The sequence below is a fragment of the Patella vulgata genome, chromosome 9, assembly GCF_932274485.2.
Source record: "Patella vulgata chromosome 9, xgPatVulg1.2, whole genome shotgun sequence".
NCBI lineage: Eukaryota > Metazoa > Mollusca > Gastropoda > Patellidae > Patella > Patella vulgata.
The window spans coordinates 23,003,919-23,026,026 of NC_065887.2; the positions used below are offsets into that span (position 1 = coordinate 23,003,919).

Consider the following 22,108-nt stretch of genomic DNA (forward strand, 5'->3'; position numbering starts at 1 on the left):
CAAATAAATACCGTGCATTATACCTCCCTGTATAAATCACATCATAAATGTTTGACGTGTTTTAAATTATTAAACCTGTTCTGCCGTGCAAAGGAAGAAGGCAGTATCTGCAACAGTTTATTTCGAAACTGTATTGATATTAGACTATTCCCTGCATTTTAGTATTATTTTAAAATTTGATCTGCAGATCGAAGCAATCTTACAGATTCGTCAGGTTTTAGCCTCCCCAGTAGAACAGTTTTATATTTAAACTATAAACATAGGCTACAGTTTTATATTTGTTTTAATAAATTAAACGTCTGGATGAACAAACAAACACTAACTGGGTCACAAGATCATGTGACCATTATTCAGTCAAAATGGCTGACGTCTCAGACTTAGAAAAGGTAAACATGAGGAATATATCCTAATTAGATCGTATATTATAGTCAAAACTGTAGTGTGTTTATATCGCCGACTTATACTACGGTTAACTAACATATTGTGGCGGTTTCGTCTGATCCCCATACATTAATATTACTGATATTTCGGATTTGATATGTCATCGCCATGCATGTCCATGCCATTAGCCGACAATGTTTGCCATTGGTAGAGAGCCCCGACATTGTTTGCCATGTTGCAACATCTTGTATACATTTACCAGCGTGCATAATATGCATTATTGAATCATTCAAACTAGTTTTAATGTGATGACGTAAAAACTTTTTCTGAAGATTATTGTGGACGAAGCAATGATAAAAATGTGCATTTCATCTTCTACTTCTCCGCTAGTACAATTTTTACAGGTTCTCATATCCCTGTGGACAAAATTTTTTTTATCCTTTATGTCTCTATTTCAAGCTTATTTGCATGACATAGGACAGGTTTATGGTCTTTTCGTCTGAATAACTCCCGTCTGCCTTCGCCCCCACCCCCAGTAGGTCTGTAGCAGGTCCCTATGCTAGCTTATGGCTATTTGGATGGCTGTGGGTGAGAACTTGTTTTGTGTTTATAGATTTTTGATAATTTCACACACAATTGTCTCCCAGTCCCAGATTAAACACGACGTATAGCTTAGGCTACGATTGAAAACTTAGATCAGGGAGTCCCTATTATTAAAGGGGGGTTGGATGGCCGAATGGTTACCATGTGCGTGCTGTATCATAAGGTCTGTCATTGAGTCAGCTGGCATGGTTTCGATTCCTCGGTTGTACGTGACAATTAGTAGGGTTGCCTGTCCAAGCTCATGGGTTTTCTCCGGGTCCTCTGGTTTCCTCCCACTGCTAATTAAAGACCCTTACGTGCAAGCGAATTATTGAATTAATATTGAACCATGTGTTAATCCCGTAATGACCTAGTTTGTGTCGAGTGGACCTTAAACCTCTCTCTCTCTCTCTCTTTCACTCTCTCTCTCTTATTAAATCATCTAAAGATATATAGACCTACAAGAAGACTTATTTGGTAGAAGTTTTGTCCAAGCAAAATACATCTTATGAATATGACAAGAAGGCTGTAGGGTAGGGTCCAAGCAAAATACATCTTATGAATATGACAAGAAGGCTGTAGAATAGGATGCATTTTTTGACAGGTATATATGTCAGACACGGATAAGTACATTCAATATAACCAGTACATACCAGTAGTGATGTAATTTGCTAACAATTCAGGGTGTTTTTTTTTTGTATAAGAACTATATGAGTCTACTTGAAAAAATGCAGGAGTTAAATCCCTTATGGATCGTTTCAGAAAATGAAGACAGAAGAACCAGATGATGATGATGATGATGATGATGACGAAGATGATGATGATAATTCAGACGATTCACATGTATGTTTTTAGTTTTGATCAAAGCACATTAAGGAGATCTTTGAAAATGATTGAACTCTAAAAAAAAGTAATATAATTAATTGTAACTTGTTTTTGATACTGTACATGTAATTTATTTACCCTTTAAAGAGATTCTGCTGCTCAGATATCTACTCACAATACTAGAATGACTCATTTTTACCACATGCAATTTTTGTTCCTCATATGAGTACATGACCATTGCAATATTTTAGATACTTAACAAAACATTCATGAAGAATTACAATGAGACATAATTGTTTTGTTATTTGCAGGAAATTGAACCAAAGTTAAAGTATGAAAGAATATCTAATGATGTTAATAATATCCTAAGTAAAGATGCAGCTAGTTGTTTGGCTGTTCATCCCAAGGTAACTAGAAAACCATTACTATCAAAATATTTCAATTTATTTTTAAGTTCTGCCCATCTGTGATGAAACATGCCATGTTAGTGTTATTGTTTCCAAGGTGAATCAAAGTGTGTTAAACATTATACTCGGTCAGTTGCACATTGCATTTGTTTGACATTTGAATCAGATCCACCAGAGGAAGATAACTAATCAAAACCACCACCACCACTTTGCCATAATAAGTTTAGCAGTGGTTTATGAGCAGACACTGCTTGCAACCATTGCTTTAGATATATGTATGGTGTTTATAGAATCTATATTGTTTTATCAGCTTTGGAAGAGATTGACTTAACCTATTCTACTGTTGATTTAGTTTTTAGCTCTGGGAACACATTGGGGTATGATACATATATTAGATCATATTGGTAATAATATTAGAGGAAAAGAAATACAAGCTGTAAGTACTTAATTATTTTCAGTAAGACAATTCCTTTCCTGAAACTTGTTTTGGCTAATCAGATTTTGTCAATTAAATTTGGTGTTTGTTCCAGAAGTTTCAATAATTATGAAAAAGAAATATATGCACATAAAACTTTAATATAATGGCTTGTTGAAATTTTGTTATAAATTGTACCACTGTAAAGTGCCAGCACCTTTCATCTTGTATGTGGTTACTAAAATACAACATGGTTTTGAGTAGAGTAAGTAACTGATTGGTATGTACTGATCTTAACCACAGGCATAACACATGACGTCAAAGTGAAATGATGTCACCTAAAAAAACATTTGGAAATTTTGCTATAGCTGTCCCTGCACTTTGGCTTTCATCTAAGACACCCTTGTGCTACATCACCCTATAGTAGCTAAAACTGTGGATGTCTGTGGTGTAACTGAAACAAGCTATTGTAGGTAAATTAAAGATGCATTATGTAAGATTTAGATAAAGCGCTGGCCATTTTTGCTATAATAGTTTGAAAAATGAAAATTGATATTTTGGAATTACTTTATGACAAGAAATACCGGTAGCATAAATAGTCTCAATTGTTAAGTAGTATTAAACAAAGTCTCAATTTTCCATTTTAACTAAAAGCCCGGTCCCACTGCACTTACAGATGCAAAGAGGATGTAAAACGGGGGAAAAATCATGCCCTCCGTTTGAAAACGCAATGCATCCGTTGTGTACTCATTGCATACGTGTTTCATACGCTCTATCCATTGAGCATCCGTTCACTTTGATTTCATCCGCGCAAAAAGTTTTGAGCTGCACAAAACTTTTATAACTGATGAACCTTCTGCCGTGTACGATGTAAATGCGTGACATATATCAGCACCAAACGTTCCATGTCCGTTATCATCCGTTAAACGTCCACTGTATCCTCTCTGCATCCTCTGGGCATCCTCGCAACTCACATCCGCTCCAGCTGAAAACGGAAAAAGGGAGTAAAGATAAGGTACATAGAACGTCTATACATCGTTAGTAGAACGGAAATAGAAAGGATGTAAGCGTATGCATCTCAATAAATAAAGTTTTCAAAATGGACAAAGCGTTTGTATCTGGGATGTATCTGGTATATTGAAGGATGTCTGGAGTTTGCCTAACCCCTTCAGAGCTGTCATCCACTTCCATCCGCTTTCATCCACTAGGCTTCCGATGAACATCCATTTAACATCCCCGCTACATACTTCCCACGTTCGCTCTTTTCCGTTCTGTTTTTGCAAATTTTTGTCAATTTTGTCCATTTCTGGAGCGGATGAAAACGGATGGAGCCACCCCCGAAAGTTTGCTTGTCCGCTGTGTCCTTTTTGCATACATTTTGTGTCCATCGGCCACTGGGACCGGGCCTTAAGATATAGCGGATGTTGTCCAATCCACTTATATGTAGTCTCTCAGCCATACGATGTACCAGAGAGTTGATTATGGGCCTGTCATGTGAATAGATGTCTAACTAATAATTTATAGAACATTTGAAGCCAATAAACATCACCTGTAGTAGGTCTTCACAATATGTAAACTGAACTATTAATAATTACAGTGGTTATCATGTATCATTTCAGCATTCAACTACAATAAACCAGATCAGTATTGATGATAATGGAGATTTTATAGCCAGTTGTTCTGATGACGGACGAGTAAGTTGAAATATACAAACAATTTATTAATGTATAGGGCATTTCTTGTAAAGACATTATTAATGATCAGTTTTTGCTACCATTGTTAGTTAATGTCTAATCATTTCTTGGACTACCTAAATTCGTAGACGACTGTCTTTCAAGGCAAAATACAGAAATGTGTGACCCATCGATATTTCACTATGGATTTTAAACTCCACAGTCCAGAGAAAATAACAAGAATAAGTATAAATGTGGTTTCAAAATATTGTTCCCTTCAAAAGTTATTGGCAAAAGAATCGATCAGTGTACATGTACATAAACTAACAGTATTGCCTGGATAAACAAACATAAATTTGCTTGTCTTTAACTGATATAACTTGCTCATAAAAGAGTTAGTAAAGTTACTTTGATTATCCAGGCACTTGGGATATATTGACATTGAAAAATAGCTTGCAATGATTGGCTTTGAAAAACACACAAGTGCTATTTTTTTTAACTTACAACACCAACTTTGTTTCTGTACCTTATATACAATTACAATGTACAAATATCCCTTTAAGATTGTTCTTTCCATAAATTGTGGGAGAATGTGCATTAATAATGTATGTTGAGGAGATTTTGGGGATGATTTTTGCATGATATATTTTGACAGGTGTCAATCACAGGTTTATATACAACAGAAAACAACCAATCAGTGACATTAGATAGGCCGGTAAAAGCTGTAGCATTAGATCCTTATTTCTTTAAATCCGGGAAAGGCAGACATTATGTTACTGGTGATGAAAAGGTAAGTGGTATTAATTAATGAATATGATTAAATTCTCAATAATTTAGCATGAAGATCACGTTAGAAAAAAGCATGCTGAAATTTTTTTATATATTTTTATATGCCCAGTTTAATACGATACCCTGTTAGTTGTTCTGTATCAATCAACAATTGGTTTTGAACGCTATAGAGGCTACATCTATTGATGGTATAAAGCATTGGGGTCATGAGAAGACAAACCCTGACGATACTCAGTGTTCCATGAGTTTTTATTTCAAGAGTTACCACCCACTGCTCAAAAATTAATGAACATGATTGAGGCTATAGTTTTAACAAATCTTTTTCAAATTTGGGTTCATGAGAGGACCAGCCTTATCAACATAGAGCATTTCATGACCTATACTTTTTGAAGTTATCCCCCATTTGCGGAAAATCTTGTGACCACGATAGAGGCTAGAGTTTTAACTGTGTTTTTTTAATTTGGTGTAAAGCATTGGGATCATAAAGGATGAACCCTATTGATATTCATTGTTCCTCAACCTTCCATTCTGTAGTTATCGTCCTTTTTCTGAAAACCTTGTTCATGCGATAGCTGCTACAATTTTTAATATATTTTTATGAAAACATATTAAAAATCAGCATTTAACAACTGTCTATCCCAGAGTTGTGCCCCCTTTTACATCTTTAATGGAATTGGTTTCAAATCTGGTGTGAAGCATTAGGGTAATGAGAGGACAAATCCTATATGTATTTATCGTTCTGCAACCTTTCGTTCTGGGGTAACCCTTTTTTCTGAAAACCCTTTGAATACGATAGAGGTCAGATTTGGTCATTTTTTAATTTCATCGAAAATTTGTCAACAGACTGAGAGAAGGGCTTTAATGTCCACTCATCACATGATACAAAGTCATTCAGGGTTCTTTGGCAATGAAAGGAAGCCAGAGAACCTGGAGAAAACCCATGAGGTGAGGCTAGCGACCTACACCTTTTAGTTTAGCCCTTTGTGTAGAAGCTTGAGATTGAAAAATGACACTTGCGTCGATGACAGATTTTATGATTGGATAAACCATATGCATTAGATTACTTCTCCACCCCTCCAACTTTTGTCTAAAGTACAACTCATATTTGAAATAAAAATATTACTATACCATATATTTCGGTAAATGTTTGATGAAGACATAAAATTTGTAATATGGTTTGTATATGATGTTAAAACCGTGTCTTCTTATAGAAACTATTTTTATATGTTGACAGTTAATACTGAATGAAAAAGGTTTTTTAAATCGTCATAAAACATACGTACTTCATCAAGGAGAAGGAGCCATCCGTAATATCAAATGGAAATCTGACTTCATAGCATGGTCAAATGAAAATGTAAGTTTACTCAGTCTCTAATACCCTGTCTGTCTGTTTATACCTGTCAGGCTATAATTATTATTATGTTCATTCTTCATTTGAGAGAGATGGGGTTTAACTCCACTCGACACAAACTAGGTCATTCGGAACTAACACATGGTTTAATTTTATTTCAATAATTCGCTCGCGTGTAGGGGTCTTTAGCAGTGGGAGGAAACCGGAGGACCCGGAGAAAACCCACGAGGTTGGACAGGCGACCCTACTCCTTGCCACGTACAACCGGGTATTCGAAACCACGCCAGTTGACTCAATGACAGACTTTATGGTACAGCGCGCACATGCTAACCATTCAGCCACCCAACCCCCCTCATTTATTAAAACCAACCACATCTAGTCTTTGTGCGGAGTTAACACATACTATATTTTAGTCATCTGGAAACTTATTGTATCTTAAAGTTCAAACCTCCACATACCTCATATACAATGTTCAAATACTTGAATTCTTAATTGGTTGGTTACTAAAATAATGTTTGTTTACAGTAAGTAATGTTGTAGGAGTTAAACATATGATAAGTATATGTTCTGGAGCTTAAGCTCTTAAGATTACTAAATTAATATGCATATTCAACAATTAGTATGATTAAAAACTGGTTAATGACAACAAATTATTCTGGCTTGTATATAAATATTGTCCCTTTATCTTTACAATATCTGTATAGCTACTGTAAAAATTGGATATTTTGTTATTTGCCTCCATTTAAGGTCAGGCGTCTGACATTCTAAAGATCAGAATTATTTACAGGTTGTAGTTTGGGTCATAAGGAAGATCCCTATCACATATTTATCCCCATTTATGGTTGTAGATGTATTTGTTCTTTTAAGAAACTTTACCTATATTTATCAGAAAAAAAACCCTATAGATTGAAATGGTATATTCTGCTTTTTGTATGCCCACATTTTCACAATTCTCGTAAATATACCACACGTTGGGATTTCTTAGGATCTTTTTTTAAAACACGCTGCGATTATTTTGCTAGTCATAAACATAAGGATGAGTCTTACTGATTTTCTACAGAGATTTTGTGATAGAGATTTTGAGATTGTTTATTTGACTAAGCAACATTCCCTTCACAAAACTGCTGCAGCGTTATTTTTTGGTTTGAGAAATTAAGAACTGATTTGATACAGTGATCTACATGTATAATAACTATTTGTATTTATATATTTACAGGGTGTAAAGGTGTATGATATGAGTACAAAATCTAGAATAACACATATTACTAAAGATCACAGGTACATGTAATAACATCCATTTTAAAATTCTCTTACAAATAATTACCTCTCTTACAAATAAATACCTCTCTTAAAAATAATTAACTCCCTTACAAATAATTAACTCTCTTACAAATGATAAAATTTATTTTCAAATAATAATAGTTTTATATCAATTGATATGAAATGAAATGGGGTTTAAAGTCCTGCTGTTCTGCTCCGGGCTAATGAAAATTTGGCATATTACATGCTTTATGCTATGAGGTAAATTTGGCCAGGACTTTGAATTACAACTGTTTCTTTTACAATCACTTCAATGAGTACACAGGAGTGCATTGTTCATTGTTTTTTTGTACCATCCAAACAACTAGATGATTTTCCTTACCAGGCTTTCTATCCTGCATCACTGACAAGGGGAAAAATCCTGAGAAACTTTATCTGCCAACACTGGGATCAAATCTAGGATCTGATTAGTTAACTAGCGGCATACTCAGTGAGCTAACGTGACTCCTAATTTCTTAAAATAAAAGATGTATAAATCAAGGGTGTTGATCATTTATAACAGATTGAAAACCCAGGTAATTTGTGATAAACTGCTATTTGTGAAATATTATGTAGACGACCAGCTCAGATATCAGAAAGCATACATTTATCTTGAAGTAAACTTTGAATAAAAGAGTAAAAATTTGATGTTTTTTCAGTTATCGACCAGAGATGTTTGGATGTCATTTATTTTGGAAAGATAACCGAACTCTGTTGATCGGATGGGGAGACAGGGTCAAGGTATGCACTAACATATATGGCCACCATTCCTTATAAAAATTTGAGTATAATTTTAAACCAAATTCACAACATGAAATTATTGTGTATATTTTTAATACCAATATTGGAAATGCTCAGTGGCCACTTTGCAAAAACTTAATATCAGGAAAATTGATTTAAACATAACTTAAATTGATTTTAAATTGTATTTTAGCCATTTTTGTTTACCTTGAAATTTTCACATTGAATTGCATGTATGTATTTTGTATTAACATAGATTTGTGTTGTACGAGATCAAGTTAAAAAAGATGCCAGAGAATTACCTACAAGATATGTTGAAATAGGTAAAAATTTGATTTAGTTGAAAAAATGTTGTTTTGATGCAAAAAATAAAGAAGTTGTTACATTGAATCTGTCAGATTATATTTTGCTATGATCTTATGTCGATAGCTTTGAATGAATGTTATTAAATTTCATCTCTCTTCATGAGTTCTTTATACCGTAGTGTTGGCCGAGACAGTGCCTCAGGATTTTCCGGTGTGGTTTTGCCCTTGTCTGTGGTGCAGAATGGATGGCTTGGCAAGGACAACTGTCTAGTCATTTGGATGGTACGGAAAAGATCCCTTGACAGTTGGAATTCGATAGTAGAGTAGGCGGTAGCAAAATTTCCCTCATAGGACACTGTATGGCGTATGCCCATCTTCATTAACCAGTCCCCTTACCACTGCTGCTCCCCCTGTATCTGATAAGATATCATGAATTAATTTATTTAGTAAGAGTGATAACTTACCAGTAATTTTTTAAAATGTTTCAATCTGTAGATTCTGTCAGTGTTGAGAATTCGTAACTTACAGAATCTCTAATAATTCAATTTCTCAAATATACATGTATGCTGAAATTAAACACCTTTAATTCTATCCGTGTAACAGATTAGAGATTATATTCCAATGAAATCTGATTATTGCTTGCCAACTAATTTGATGCCTTCAAATATGGTTGTTTTCTATTTTTAGTTTCGATGTTTACAACTGAATTCTTCATATGCGGTATAGCACCATTAGAAGATAATATTATAGTTTTATCTTATGAAAAGGATGGACAGCAGGAGGTAAGAAAACTTAATATTGTTTAAAGTGACTTTTTGAACTATATATTTTGATTTGATTTTCAATGGTTGGGGGCATATTGTTTCCAATACCCTAATACAAGAAAGTCGAAATCTACCTTGACCAGCTAAATAATTGTATGGAAGTAATTAGAAAAGAAAAGGGAGAATTGTAAAGGCATCTATATGTTTTCAACTTGATGTTGTCTCCATTTTGTATGCGAATACAATGTCTAGTCGTTCAAATGGGATGTAAAAACGAGGTCCTATGTACTCATTCGCGTTACACTTAAAAGAACGCTTGACAGTTGGGATTGGAAATAAGAGTAGGGCATAGTGCTGCTGTCAGAGCAAAATTCCCCTCATCGTACACTGTATGGCGCATGCCTGTCTTCATTAGCCCAATTGGTTCATACAAGTAGGACGTTAAACCCCATTTCATTTTCTATATTTTAGACTGGTCGTTTGGTAGCAAGTAGACCTCATCTACAGGTTTTGGAACCACATATGGATTATTTTGAGGAAATATCAAATGATGCCCTATCTATTCGGGGTTTTGAGGAGTATAGATGTAATGATTATCACTTAGGTAAGGAGACAGCATTTATTATTTCTTATACTGTAAATAGTCCCATATTGGACAAATTTAATTATGATTGAGTGAATATTTGCTGAAGTACTGTTACTAGACCAAAAGCTCAAACTTTCATATCACATGGAAACGTGTAAAATTTAATTTTTTTGTTCCTTTTTTTTTTGCAGAATGTATTCCAGAAGAAAATTTATTTTATATATTGAGTCCTAAAGATATAGTTGTATCTAAACTACGTGATTTAGATGATAATATTACATGGTTATTGGATCATGAAATGTTTGAGGTTAGTAGTCAGTGACATATGCAATATCAAGACAGGTTGCCTCCCTATTTGTTAGTTTGATTGATTTCGGACTGCATATGGTTTGCTAACTAACCATGAGGTTCCGGGTTGGATCATGATATTCCTCCAGCCTGATCAAGGTGCAGAATGGAGGGTTAGCTTCAGTACAGGTGCAGAAAAGTTGGAAGTCGATCGCCATTTCTTTTATAAAAGATTGAAACAAAGATTTAATATATTAGATATGATATATTTACAGGAGGCCATGGCAGCAGCTACACAACATGAAAAAGAATTAAAAAAACATACTTATGAAGTAAGCATGACTCTATACTTTTTTCTAAGTTTTCCAGGGTTGTAACTGTCTTTCCTCCTAAGATACACTTGCTGTGTAATGAAATAGGTTTTAACATATCATTGACAGTTACAGATTCTATGTTTACATGTTGATGGAGAGTCAAAAAGTTGTATCTGTCATGTTTTACAAAATTCACCTTTTAACTTCTTCAGAATTAGAATTTTCTTGAGTATCCTTTCATCTAGTTTAAAACAATAAAAAAGATAATATGTTATAATGTTGAATATGGATAGTCTCCCCCAAAGATGATATTGAAAGCAAAAATGTCAACAGTGGTGTTTTAATCTTGAATTAAAGATGATAAATTTATCATGAAAAAGAATTATTTTATGATGATGTTTTACAGGCTATAGGTCAAGATTATTTACATTATTTATTAGAAGAAGAACAATTTGATGATGCTGGATTACTTTGTGTTAAAATACTTGGCAAGAAGAAAGATTTATGGGAAGAACAAGTTTATAAATTTTCTCAAATCAAACAATTAAAGGTATACTATTAATGAGTTGGGTCCATTGCCAAGTTAGTGCATACCCCTAAAGCAATGTTAATGAGCATAATGAGCTTATTAATCATTGCTACATCAAAATTATTGACAATTGTTTTCCTTGGTCTACATGTACTAAATTTACCTTTAGAGTTAGGTCCTCTTGTTATGAATCTGCAATTATTAACTAACTTACTGACATCTACATGGTTTTCTGTCCTTTTGAAAGGAAGAACCCTTTCAATTTTCAATTTCCAGAGTTATTCTCCTCTGTTACAAAATTTTGTTATCACCTTAGAGGCTTCTAATATAAGTAGTTTAACTCACAACCTCTCAGACAACTTAGCTGGTAGTCTGGACAACCTATGTTTATTATTGTTATCTCAGTACTGTTTTCACATATAAATATATTGTTGAGATTTTTTATTTGTAATTTGTAGGCTATCGCACCATATCTACCCAGGGGTGATCCAAAACTAAGTCCAGCTATATATGAAATGGTACTTAATGAATTTTTAATGAGTGATTATGAAGTAAGAAATTGTAGTTTTTAATCTTAATCATTTATTTTATCTGTGTGATGTGAATGTTTGAATTGACTTAGGTTTGAGATCTCAGTTCTCTTTGTAATAATATAACATTATTCTTCCTAACTACATGCAGCAATCTTACACTGGAAATCATCAACATATGATGTCTCGTTTACTTAACTGAGCCATGGAAATTGAATCGGATATCATTACCATTCATATCACCACAGATCTCATGTTAGTTCTCACGATTTGATGTTTCAAATGCCATGCATTTTGACAGCTATCAATAGGGAGTAATGGTGTTCAACTCAGTGAAATTAATAATTTTCGTGAATTCCATCTCAATAAGGCTGAAGGTTAGCATGACAACCCACTGTATGAAGTTGTTGTTAGCATGGGACCTACATAGCTTAAACTATGTTAGTGTTATTGATGTCTGTTTAAATGGCAACAAATCTTTATGATTTGTATAGGCACATTGCTACTTTATATTGGAAACATATTAACTTGAAACGCTGCTTCTCCTTGTATTCAATAGGATTGTGTACTGTGTATAAGATCAATCCAAGACTATATTGTACTGTCTGTTTTTATTTTCCTCATGTTTATTTGGTAGGTGTTTTATAAAATGATAAAAGAATGGCCTCAAGATCTATATAATCTACAGACTATAGAGAATGCTGTATTAACACGCTTAGATAGAGATAAGAATAATAAACTACTATTACAGTGTATGGGACAGTTGTAAGTATTACTTGATAAATTGGTAATAAAGCTTTCTTTATTTTAGGTGCATCTATCGGCCAGTGGCCTGATTTAAAGTCTTTTCTTTATCAAAACATTTAGTCTCTGTGTGTTCACTGCCTATCTTGATAAACACATTGTGTATTCATTCCAGACCATAACCAAAAATTAGTCATTTGGACAAAGGCATCAATTTTACACCCAATCTGCTTAAAACACAGATCCTATTTCGTTTCGTTTTTTATTGTTCAAAATTCTGTTTTGTCTTCACTACACTAGGATCTGGAAGAGTTGTTATATAAGCCCGTTCTGGTTAAAGTGAGGGATTAACCAATGAAGCGGTCTGTTACGGCGAGTTCTTGGCATACTATGCGTGGAATTGTGGGTAAACCACTAGTTGATTAACTAATGTCTGACGTGATATGGTCAAAAGCTGCTTGTATGACCTCTGACTCAACCTTTCAGTACAACCGGTCAGATATTCGTGTAGTGTAGGCCATCGAAAGTATAAAAAAACGAAACGAAATATAGATGTGTATTTTAATCAGATTGTTTTACACCAGTCAGTATCTTTAGTAGAATTATGTGTTGTGTTTTTTTAAGCAAATTAAGAGGGTTAAAGATTAATTACAACCCATAAACTATGTTCAGTCTGAATTAAATTCACAGGGATTTACTGATATTTTTAAGAAAGGATCAAGATATTCATGAAACCAAGATAATCCAGCATTTCGGAAGTGTATACATGTAGTTCATTTGCAACTTAATATCTCTGTTAGACAGTATCAAATTATGACAACATATATGTACAGCATGTATTACTATTTGAACATTGGCCCCATTCCTGTAGAAAATCTATTTTCATGTTCAACCCACTGCAAAGTCTATGTAGGAAACATGATCCATCAGAAGACGGTTAATTATAAACACCACTTAACCATAATATCCGAACATGGCTTAAGGAGATGAAATGATAGCTTAGTAACATTGCAGAAAACTGAAAATCTTTCATTTCTAGCATACTCCTTTGAAATCTGAAGTAACGATTTCGATATCAAATTTAATCATAATGTTAACACATTTATTTATTTTTTCAGATATGCTTATGAAAGAGCATTTGATAAAGCCTTATCTATATATCTTAAGTAAGTGTTCTTCATATTTATTGTCATTTGTGCCCATAAATGAAACAAAATCAAATGGGGTTTAACATCCAACTTTTCTGCACCAACCGGGGTTTGTGAAGATGGGCAATATACATGTAGTTATACTATGAGGGAAATTTTATCCCGACACTGGCATTTACCACAATTATATCTTGGACCTCCTGGTTAGTGAGCCATCGCCATACACACCTTCACCCTAGATTTACCAAAATTGTTGCAAACATGTACATTTAGATGTTTTTGACAGCAACTTTTTTGTGCCGTATACGACTTGGTAACTCCTTAAATTTTTACTTGTAAAGGTATTTTCCTCCAATGTGCCTACATTTATATTTCATGTAGCACATAGCCGAACATAACTCACAGTATTATACGACGCTTAGGAAATATTCCCATATTGTTAGTTCGTTTTTCATTTTAAGTGAAGTCTGTATCACTACTGGCCCGGGACTGTACGCGCAGTGGACGCTTATGGCTAGGCCACGGATGCATTCACTTGATGTGAAATATACGTTTGTGGGTTGATAGCAAAAGTTGTATTTCCGAAAAGCCACTTAGAACACTGACACTGATTGTTTAATCGAATGACTAATGTCATAGGGTTAAAAGTTGCTGGTATGTCCCCTGACAAAACCTCCCACTACAACCGGCCAGAATTTTCAGTTAAGGCCATCGAAAGTAAAAAAAAAACGAAATATAGATCTTTATTTTAATCAGATTGGTTTCTAGATTAAAAAGTATATTTTTTTTATAAAATAAAAAATCTCTATATTATTTTATCAACGTTTCTGGAAAAATGATTTCACAAAGTATATGACATCCTTTTTTGTTACTTATTGTTATTTCAACCAACCTAGTGCATCAAGTTGAATCAATGTTATTTCTAATACTAAAATCTTGTTTTACAATAATATGTATTATTCTTTAGGTTACAACATAAAGATGTGTTTCAACTGATCAAAAAACACAATCTGTTTGATTCTATTAATGACAAGATTGTCCAGTTGATGCAGTTTGATGAGGAGCAAGCAGTTAAAATGTTACTGGATAATATGGACAAAATACCAGTAAGTAATGCTATAATTTGTGCATGGGAATTAAACAATTTATACTGTCCAAAAATTCAATACCAGATCATACATTTTGAGTAGCCCTTTATTTTTACAGCAGTGCTTTACAGTAAGTCAGGCTTATTTATATTGACTTATTTCAATAGAATACCAAGCAATGTATGAGACTTGAAATTATGAGTATCTAACATATGATTTGGATGAAATTAATAAATTTTTAAAATCTCTGGCTGATATTCAGGGCTTTTATTTCAAAACTTTGCCAGTTGCCAATGTTTTGATGTGATGTTCACCTGATATTCTTCAAAGAATATAAAAGTCTGTCCCAATTAATGTTTATGATTTATAAGTGTTCTCAGACATAAAAGATATTAATATAACTGTATTATTTGTGTTTTAAGGTTAAATTCTTTGAAATTGACTGGGAGGTAAGTTCTCCATTCAGTCAGTTGCACTACCAGTCAGTCATGACTGGCAAATACGACTCAAACATGAGCTCTGCTTTAATTCCAAATTTTTTGTTTTGGATGTTTGAATTAAACTCCATTTATATTATTTATTTCAGGTAACCAAAGTAGTCCATCAGTTAGATATGTCTCCTAAATTTCTTTATGTGGTAAAATATTTTACTTTTCTAATTTCTTTGCTTATATTTATTAATTCTGCATCTAGAAACTTCACTTTAATACTGTTATCTTAGGGCAGAAGCTCTCCATTGTCATTTCTTTTTATCCATTCTTCGTTTACGAACAGATATGGTGGCAAAGTCTCATATAATAGCTCTTCGTCGTTAAAATAATTATTAGTGACCTGAAAATCCTCTGTAAGTCTTTTATCATTCTCTACTTCAAATTTAAGAACGTTGTTGATCAAGAATTTTGGTTGACTATTAGCCATCAATTATTTTGTCATCATTGTTAACTTTTTAATTTTTTTGCTTTCTCAGTCCAATCTAATTTTTCTTGTTTTGTCCGAATTTTCCCCTGCTGTTTTGTCCAGATTTGAGAGAGCAGTTCTCCGCCTCACCCGAAAACATGACTTGCATGCCCACAACTAAAACATATACATGTATTGTTCTAATTACAGTATTTAGATCACTTAATACAGAAAGATAATCAAGTATCCCAGGAATATCATGGTCGTATGGTTAAACTTTATGCTGAATTCGCTCAACCTAAATTACTGCCATTTTTACGTAGCAGTCAGTCGTATCCACTACAGATGGCGATGGATGAATGTCAGGCTAGAGATTTGGTAAAGGAACAGGTGTTTTTATTAGGTAACTATTTAAAAGAGATACAATTTCTTAGTTCAGTTTGTCACAATTGAATATAAAGCATTTATATTCATTTCTGTGATTGCATCTGAAGGCAATTCAGGACAGACTTCATGGAACTTTTTAAAACTCGATAGGATTGTTAATGAGTGTATTTCAAATTTTGGGAAGTTATTTTTTTTGTTATATCTTTAGTGTTACATGCTTGTGGAGTAATGTGGACACAATACAGGACAAAATTTATGTTGGAATCTTTTCAAACATGAACCCTATTGAAATTTAGAAAATTTGAATTGTAATTTTTCGAGTTGCATCTCTGTTTACATTTAAATTTATAGTTTTCCTATGTATTTTTTGGATTTTTATCTTCAAATTAAATGTGATACAGGACAGATTTGAGTTTAACATCAAACTAATATAGGTAATATAATGTTATATTTATAGATTGTAAGAGTAATATAATGTTAAATTTTTAGATTGTTTGGGTAATATAATGTTATATTCATAGGTTGTAAGAGTAACATAATGTTATATTTTTAGATTGTAAGAGTAATATAATGTTATATTTATAGGTTGTAAGAGTAATTTAATGTTATATTTATAGGTTGTAAGAGTAATATAATGTTATATTTATAGGTTGTAAGGGTAATATAATGTTATATTTTTAGGTCGTATGGGTAATATAAAACAAGCTTTACAGTTAATAATGGAGAGAATGCATGATGTTAATCACGCTATAGAATTCTGTAAAGAACAACTGGATGATGAATTATGGGAAGATTTACTCAATTTCTCGATGGGAAAACCTAGTAAGTATAGTATATCAACACTTTTAGAATCAAATAGGAATGACCAGTCCTTGTCAGTACTAATGGACACTGTATCTGTAAAGGTATGATTCTACCTTCCACCAAGACTGGCTTTTTCTTGTCTAAGATATCATCCTAAGTAGTAGCTGACATAAAGCCCCAGCAGATGAAGAAGTTGTCACCCAATCTAGATGTTATTGTCTTTCTGTCTATTTGGGTGGTCACTTGATAACTATAACACATACTTATGGAAAAACAGCTACTTATTTATTTGGGTGAGAGTATTCTCTCAATGTTATCAAGCCAATACAGTAATACAAAAATGTGAGGTAAATATATACAGAAGAACGATAACAACAAATCAAGTTACTAAATGCCTCTAAAAGATTACCTAAAGAAAAGTGCATTCTGGGCTTGTGACTACAGCAAATTGAAATTAGCAACCAATGCCTTTTGGTGAATGTTCTGTTTAATTATGTTTATAACTTGTCTTTAATTGTTTTTACAGCATTTATAACGGCTTTACTACAGAATGTAGGAGCGCATATTGATCCTATAAAAGTTATAGATAGAATCAAGAAAGGCATGGAGATACCAGAATTACGAGATTCATTAGTTAAAATTCTACAAGATTATAACTTACAAGTAAGTTTTGTATATACCAGATGAAATGAAATGAAATGGGGTTTAATGTCCTGCTTTTCTGCTCCGACTAGGCTAATGAATGTGTGCTATGAGAGAAATTTTGCCTGGACAGCGGTGTTACGGCCTACTCTTATTTTGAATTCCAACTGTCAAGGGTTCTTTTACGTGCACACCAATGTGCACACAGGACCTTAGTTTTTCATCCTATCAGAACGACTAGATACTGCCCTTGCCAGACTCTCTGTTCAGAGGAAATTTTGTGGCCAAGTCGATGATGGTCAGTAAAATAAAATGTGTTGATATCTGTAGTCCACACTATAAATGGACATACGATATTGGGTCTTCATAGTCCTTCAAGCACAAATTATGGCATTGTATGCAAATTTCTATGAATTGTATTCATTTTATATAGAGTTTCTTTGTATATAGAACCAAAACAAGCCTGTCTTCATTGATAGATCTTGAAACCAAAATAAAATATTGTATCCACCACCATTTTTCAGTGGGGTCATTGCTGATTGGCTACAATTTTTGGAGTTAGATAGAGGTTCTAATGGATACAAAATAATTAGATTCCTTGACTATATTTTGAATTATTATTGTCTTTAGATAGTTTTAAATTATCTTTAACATAACAGATAAAAGTTTTGCCTAGTTCCTCATATAAAAATGCAGAAATACGTTTTATTCACAACCTGTCGAGCATCACGAGAGTGATTTCAACTTCACCCTAGGGTCTTTGGAGGGCGAAATCAGCGGTGGTTGGTCTACTATTTCGCCGATGTCGCTCCCTAGTTCGAGCCCTGGAAGTATTGTTGTCATGAGAGGACGAACTCTATCAATAATCAGCAATTCACAACTTTTCATTCCAGTTTTATGCCCCCTTAGTCAAAAACCTTCTGGACTCAAGAGAGACTACAGTTTTTCATTTGATGGTTCTATTGATCTTACCAGTTTTCTGTCCATCTCTTTCAAATGTTGGCATATCTTGCATGGTAACAGCTTGTTTTTATTTTAAATAGATATCTTTACGAGAAGGCTGTAAGAAGATTCTAGTGGCTGATAGTTTTAATTTAATGGAGAGATTGGTCAATACACAGAGAAAGGGTGTTTTTGTTGATGGTATGTTTAATTTTATTGTAGATTATCATAATCTCATTCTCATCAATCAATAATGTTTGATAAGGCCAAAATAATAAATATTAGTGTTTATGGTTACCTGATCAATCCTATTTTTGGAGCCAAAATCGTTGACCGTAAGCTTTTTTCCCCCCATTTCCCAGGCCCTATAATTCAATCTTGGTGTAGTTTTCTTTTGACAAATTAAAACACTTAAATAGATAATACAAACCCCACGGAAAAAGATTTAAAATACGAGCGTAATTCCACCCAACAATTGAGTACCGATATTGATGTTTCTTTGAAAATGTGTCGAAGAGCTTCTGATAATTGCTTAGTCTTGGTACCAGAATAAAGGGTTCCAAGAACCTTCCAGAATTGACTAGTTTTATTAAAAAAAATATATCTGGAATTTCTGCTTTAAAGATGTATTATGTAGGATGTAGCGAAGACCTAATAGTTTTAAAATGATAATGAAAAAGGAATATATTGAAAATTTCAGTCAAATTATGACTGCTTGAAGAATAGCGTAGTCTCTAGTTTCATTGTTACCATTGTAACAACAATAAACAAAGTCTTGATTATCCATTTTTAAATTAAATTATTAAATTGTGTTTCAATCCGTGCAAATTCACAACCATCCATTTGTCAATCGAGTTGATTGTAGGCTTGTCATGTGAAAAAATGTCTAAGTAAATTTATATAACATTTGAGGCCCAACGAAAAAAATCTGTAATAGGCAGATTTAGCTCTTACACAATGTATTTTTAAGGAAATGTACGATATAAGTAGACATAGCTTCTTTTTTGGGGAACTAGAATATATCTTATGTTTTTTCACCAGTAAGAATTATTATTTGTTTTAGAACCCACTGTATGTCCGATATGTCATCAGAATTTAACAGTTAATGGTAAGAATTCTTTTTTCTCATCAAATTGGCAATAATCATTTTATATATATATAGTATATAGACTTATATAGTATATAAACATTTATATTCCAGATCTTAGATACATGTGAATTAATCTAGTTGTATTTTATTTTTTGGATTGAAGACATACAAGTAATCTAGTTGTATTTTATTTTTTAGATTTAAGATATGCAAGTAATCTAGTTGTATTTTATTGCCATCACGCATTCCATGAAGATTGTTTACCACCTACAGTTGTAAGTTACTTTATCCATTAGACTTTCAAAATAGACATTATAGTGGTCCTTAGACACATGCAAAATGGTCCTATAATAACAAAAGTTATTCACATATCTCAGAGAGTTTGAGGCAATCTAAGGAATAGCATTTTCAGATTATTTTGGTCTGTTCAGGGATGTACTGGTATTATTATATCACTTTTTTCCCCTACTATTGCTCCCAGCAATGAAGGTCAAAGTTTTTTGTTTTTCATATTCAATATTTTAAAACCTAATACAGGTATGGATAAACACAAAATATGATTGGTATTACATCATTCAGTCTTCAATTATCTGTCCAACATTACTAATGATATCATTTTATAATAAGAAGCATTTTTTCATACGATTTTAGACCAAGAACAGGGGAATGAAAAGAACCCTAGTTTTATACACCTGATGGGTTACATCAGTGATTCTCAACCAGTTTGCCGTGAGATCTTTATAAGTGTGCCGCGAAATTTTGAACGGCACACTAAGAAAATGTGAAAAAACATGTGATCCCAATTGAGTATCCACTGATAAGTTCATAGCTGTATTTTTCTTCATTTAGTTTGAGTCATTCTAAGTGTTTATGACTAGTCTCTGTCTACGGTTGTACGCTGTCTGACTTAACCATCTTTTGATTTTACAAAATTCAGATATTTTTCATATATATTTAGCCAGGTGTGCCGCTATTTCTTTATGTGTTTCAAGGTGTGCACTGGGTTACATGAATGTATGCTTTTGTGTTCCATCTTGATGTTTGGTTTAAAATGTAATAACAAAACTTAACATCAATTTAGATGATCTGTAAATTCATTATTACTGGTACATGATATTTATTACAAATACCACTGGCACCTATGGCAAGTTTCCTAGGTGGAAGTGGGCGTTAACCCCCACAAACAAATGAAAAGTAAATGTATAAATAAAATTGAATGAAAGATTATTACAGTTTCCTTATTGCTTGAATTTTTTATAATTTCAGACAAACTGTACTATTTGTAGTACACAGAAACGAGGCCCAGGTTCTAAAGAACATTTTATGAAGTAAAGACGAGAGATTATTGTTATCTGGTAACAGACGTGCATCATTCACCATTTTATAAAGTCTTACATCCTTCCTAATAAATATCTTATTTATTTTATGATCAGTAGTGGAATACCGCGTTTTATCAGTGAAATAAAAGTGTTATTCCACTGGCTAGCAGTGAAATAAAACTTGTTATTTCACTGGCCGTCGGGACTACTTTTTTTCTGGAGTTACACGTTTTAGTGACAAAATTATGAAAACAATATGGCCGACACGCCGACTTGTCGATCGTTACATTCTCAAAGGTATTCATACACCAGAAGCAGATAAAGATGTAAAGCGGTCTAACCCCCCACGTTGTCAAAGCAGACAAAGTAGTCCATGTTGTTTTTACCTAAAATGATTGTAAAATCATAAAATAAATAGAACATTTGTCGTTTTGTCGTAAATAACATATTTTATTTCATCTCGAAGCAAGAAAACGTTTATATTTTCACTCATGCTACGAATTCGTGAAAATATAAGTTATCTTGCTTCTCGATGAAATAAAATATGTTATTCACTCTAAAACGACAAATATCCTCTATTTAACGAACATAAGTTATTGCTTTAATTCTCCTTCTGTAAACTTCTAACTTAAACTCTGCCTTTAAGCATAGAAACGCTGTTAACTATATTATTTTATACTTAACACAGTTTTTATGGGAGATCAATCAATTGTTCTATTCTAAAAGCACTGATAACGACAAGAGGAAACATGTTGAAATGTCATGCTTTTAGAATAAAGCCAGTGAGTGATATCCCATAAAAATTGTGTTCTGTTTAATGCGTTCCTCAATCACTATGTCACTTAAAGATTATATTGTTCTGCAATTGCACTAGAACTTATATTGACAATTATTGTTTATCCATATTGAGAAGAAGTGGATAATTTATATAATGGCTATTTTTGTTATTTATAAGATTGTATATTGGCTATTATTATTATATTGTTTTAGCCGTGTATATAAATATAATTTCTACACATCATATTTCTTGTTAAATCATTGGATGCAAAAGTACACCAGACATTTCCACCAAAATGAGAAGTGGTATCTGGTGTTCTGAACCTTACTTGATGTACCAACCAACACTTTAAGCTTGTTGAAACTTCAATTTATCCATCAAATGTGGGCATATTCGGTATACCAGTCTGTTGTACACAATTGTTTGCGGACACTCTATTGTTATTATTTGATTCATGAGACGATTTCTGATAACTACTGTCAGTGTTATG

The 22,108-nt window shown here is 33.1% G+C and overlaps 1 protein-coding gene across 1 annotated transcript; it reads left to right on the top strand.

Moving 5' to 3' along the window:
* The first annotated feature begins 323 nt into the window (after nucleotides 1–323).
* On the top strand, nucleotides 324–21,859 carry LOC126831458 (vacuolar protein sorting-associated protein 41 homolog). Its single transcript, XM_050561956.2, has 27 exons — nucleotides 324–386; nucleotides 1,726–1,806; nucleotides 2,100–2,195; nucleotides 2,548–2,631; nucleotides 4,230–4,304; nucleotides 4,939–5,073; nucleotides 6,307–6,426; nucleotides 7,640–7,701; nucleotides 8,382–8,463; nucleotides 8,720–8,786; nucleotides 9,456–9,550; nucleotides 10,004–10,136; nucleotides 10,310–10,425; nucleotides 10,682–10,738; nucleotides 11,127–11,270; nucleotides 11,708–11,800; nucleotides 12,417–12,544; nucleotides 13,642–13,689; nucleotides 14,639–14,777; nucleotides 15,346–15,396; nucleotides 15,867–16,059; nucleotides 16,725–16,865; nucleotides 17,374–17,510; nucleotides 18,533–18,632; nucleotides 19,495–19,539; nucleotides 19,720–19,796; nucleotides 20,788–21,859. The coding sequence occupies exons 1-27, from the start codon at nucleotides 360–362 to the stop codon at nucleotides 20,851–20,853; spliced, it is 2,592 nt and encodes an 863-aa protein (XP_050417913.1). The 5' UTR covers nucleotides 324–359; the 3' UTR covers nucleotides 20,854–21,859.
* The last annotated feature ends 249 nt before the right edge of the window (nucleotides 21,860–22,108 follow it).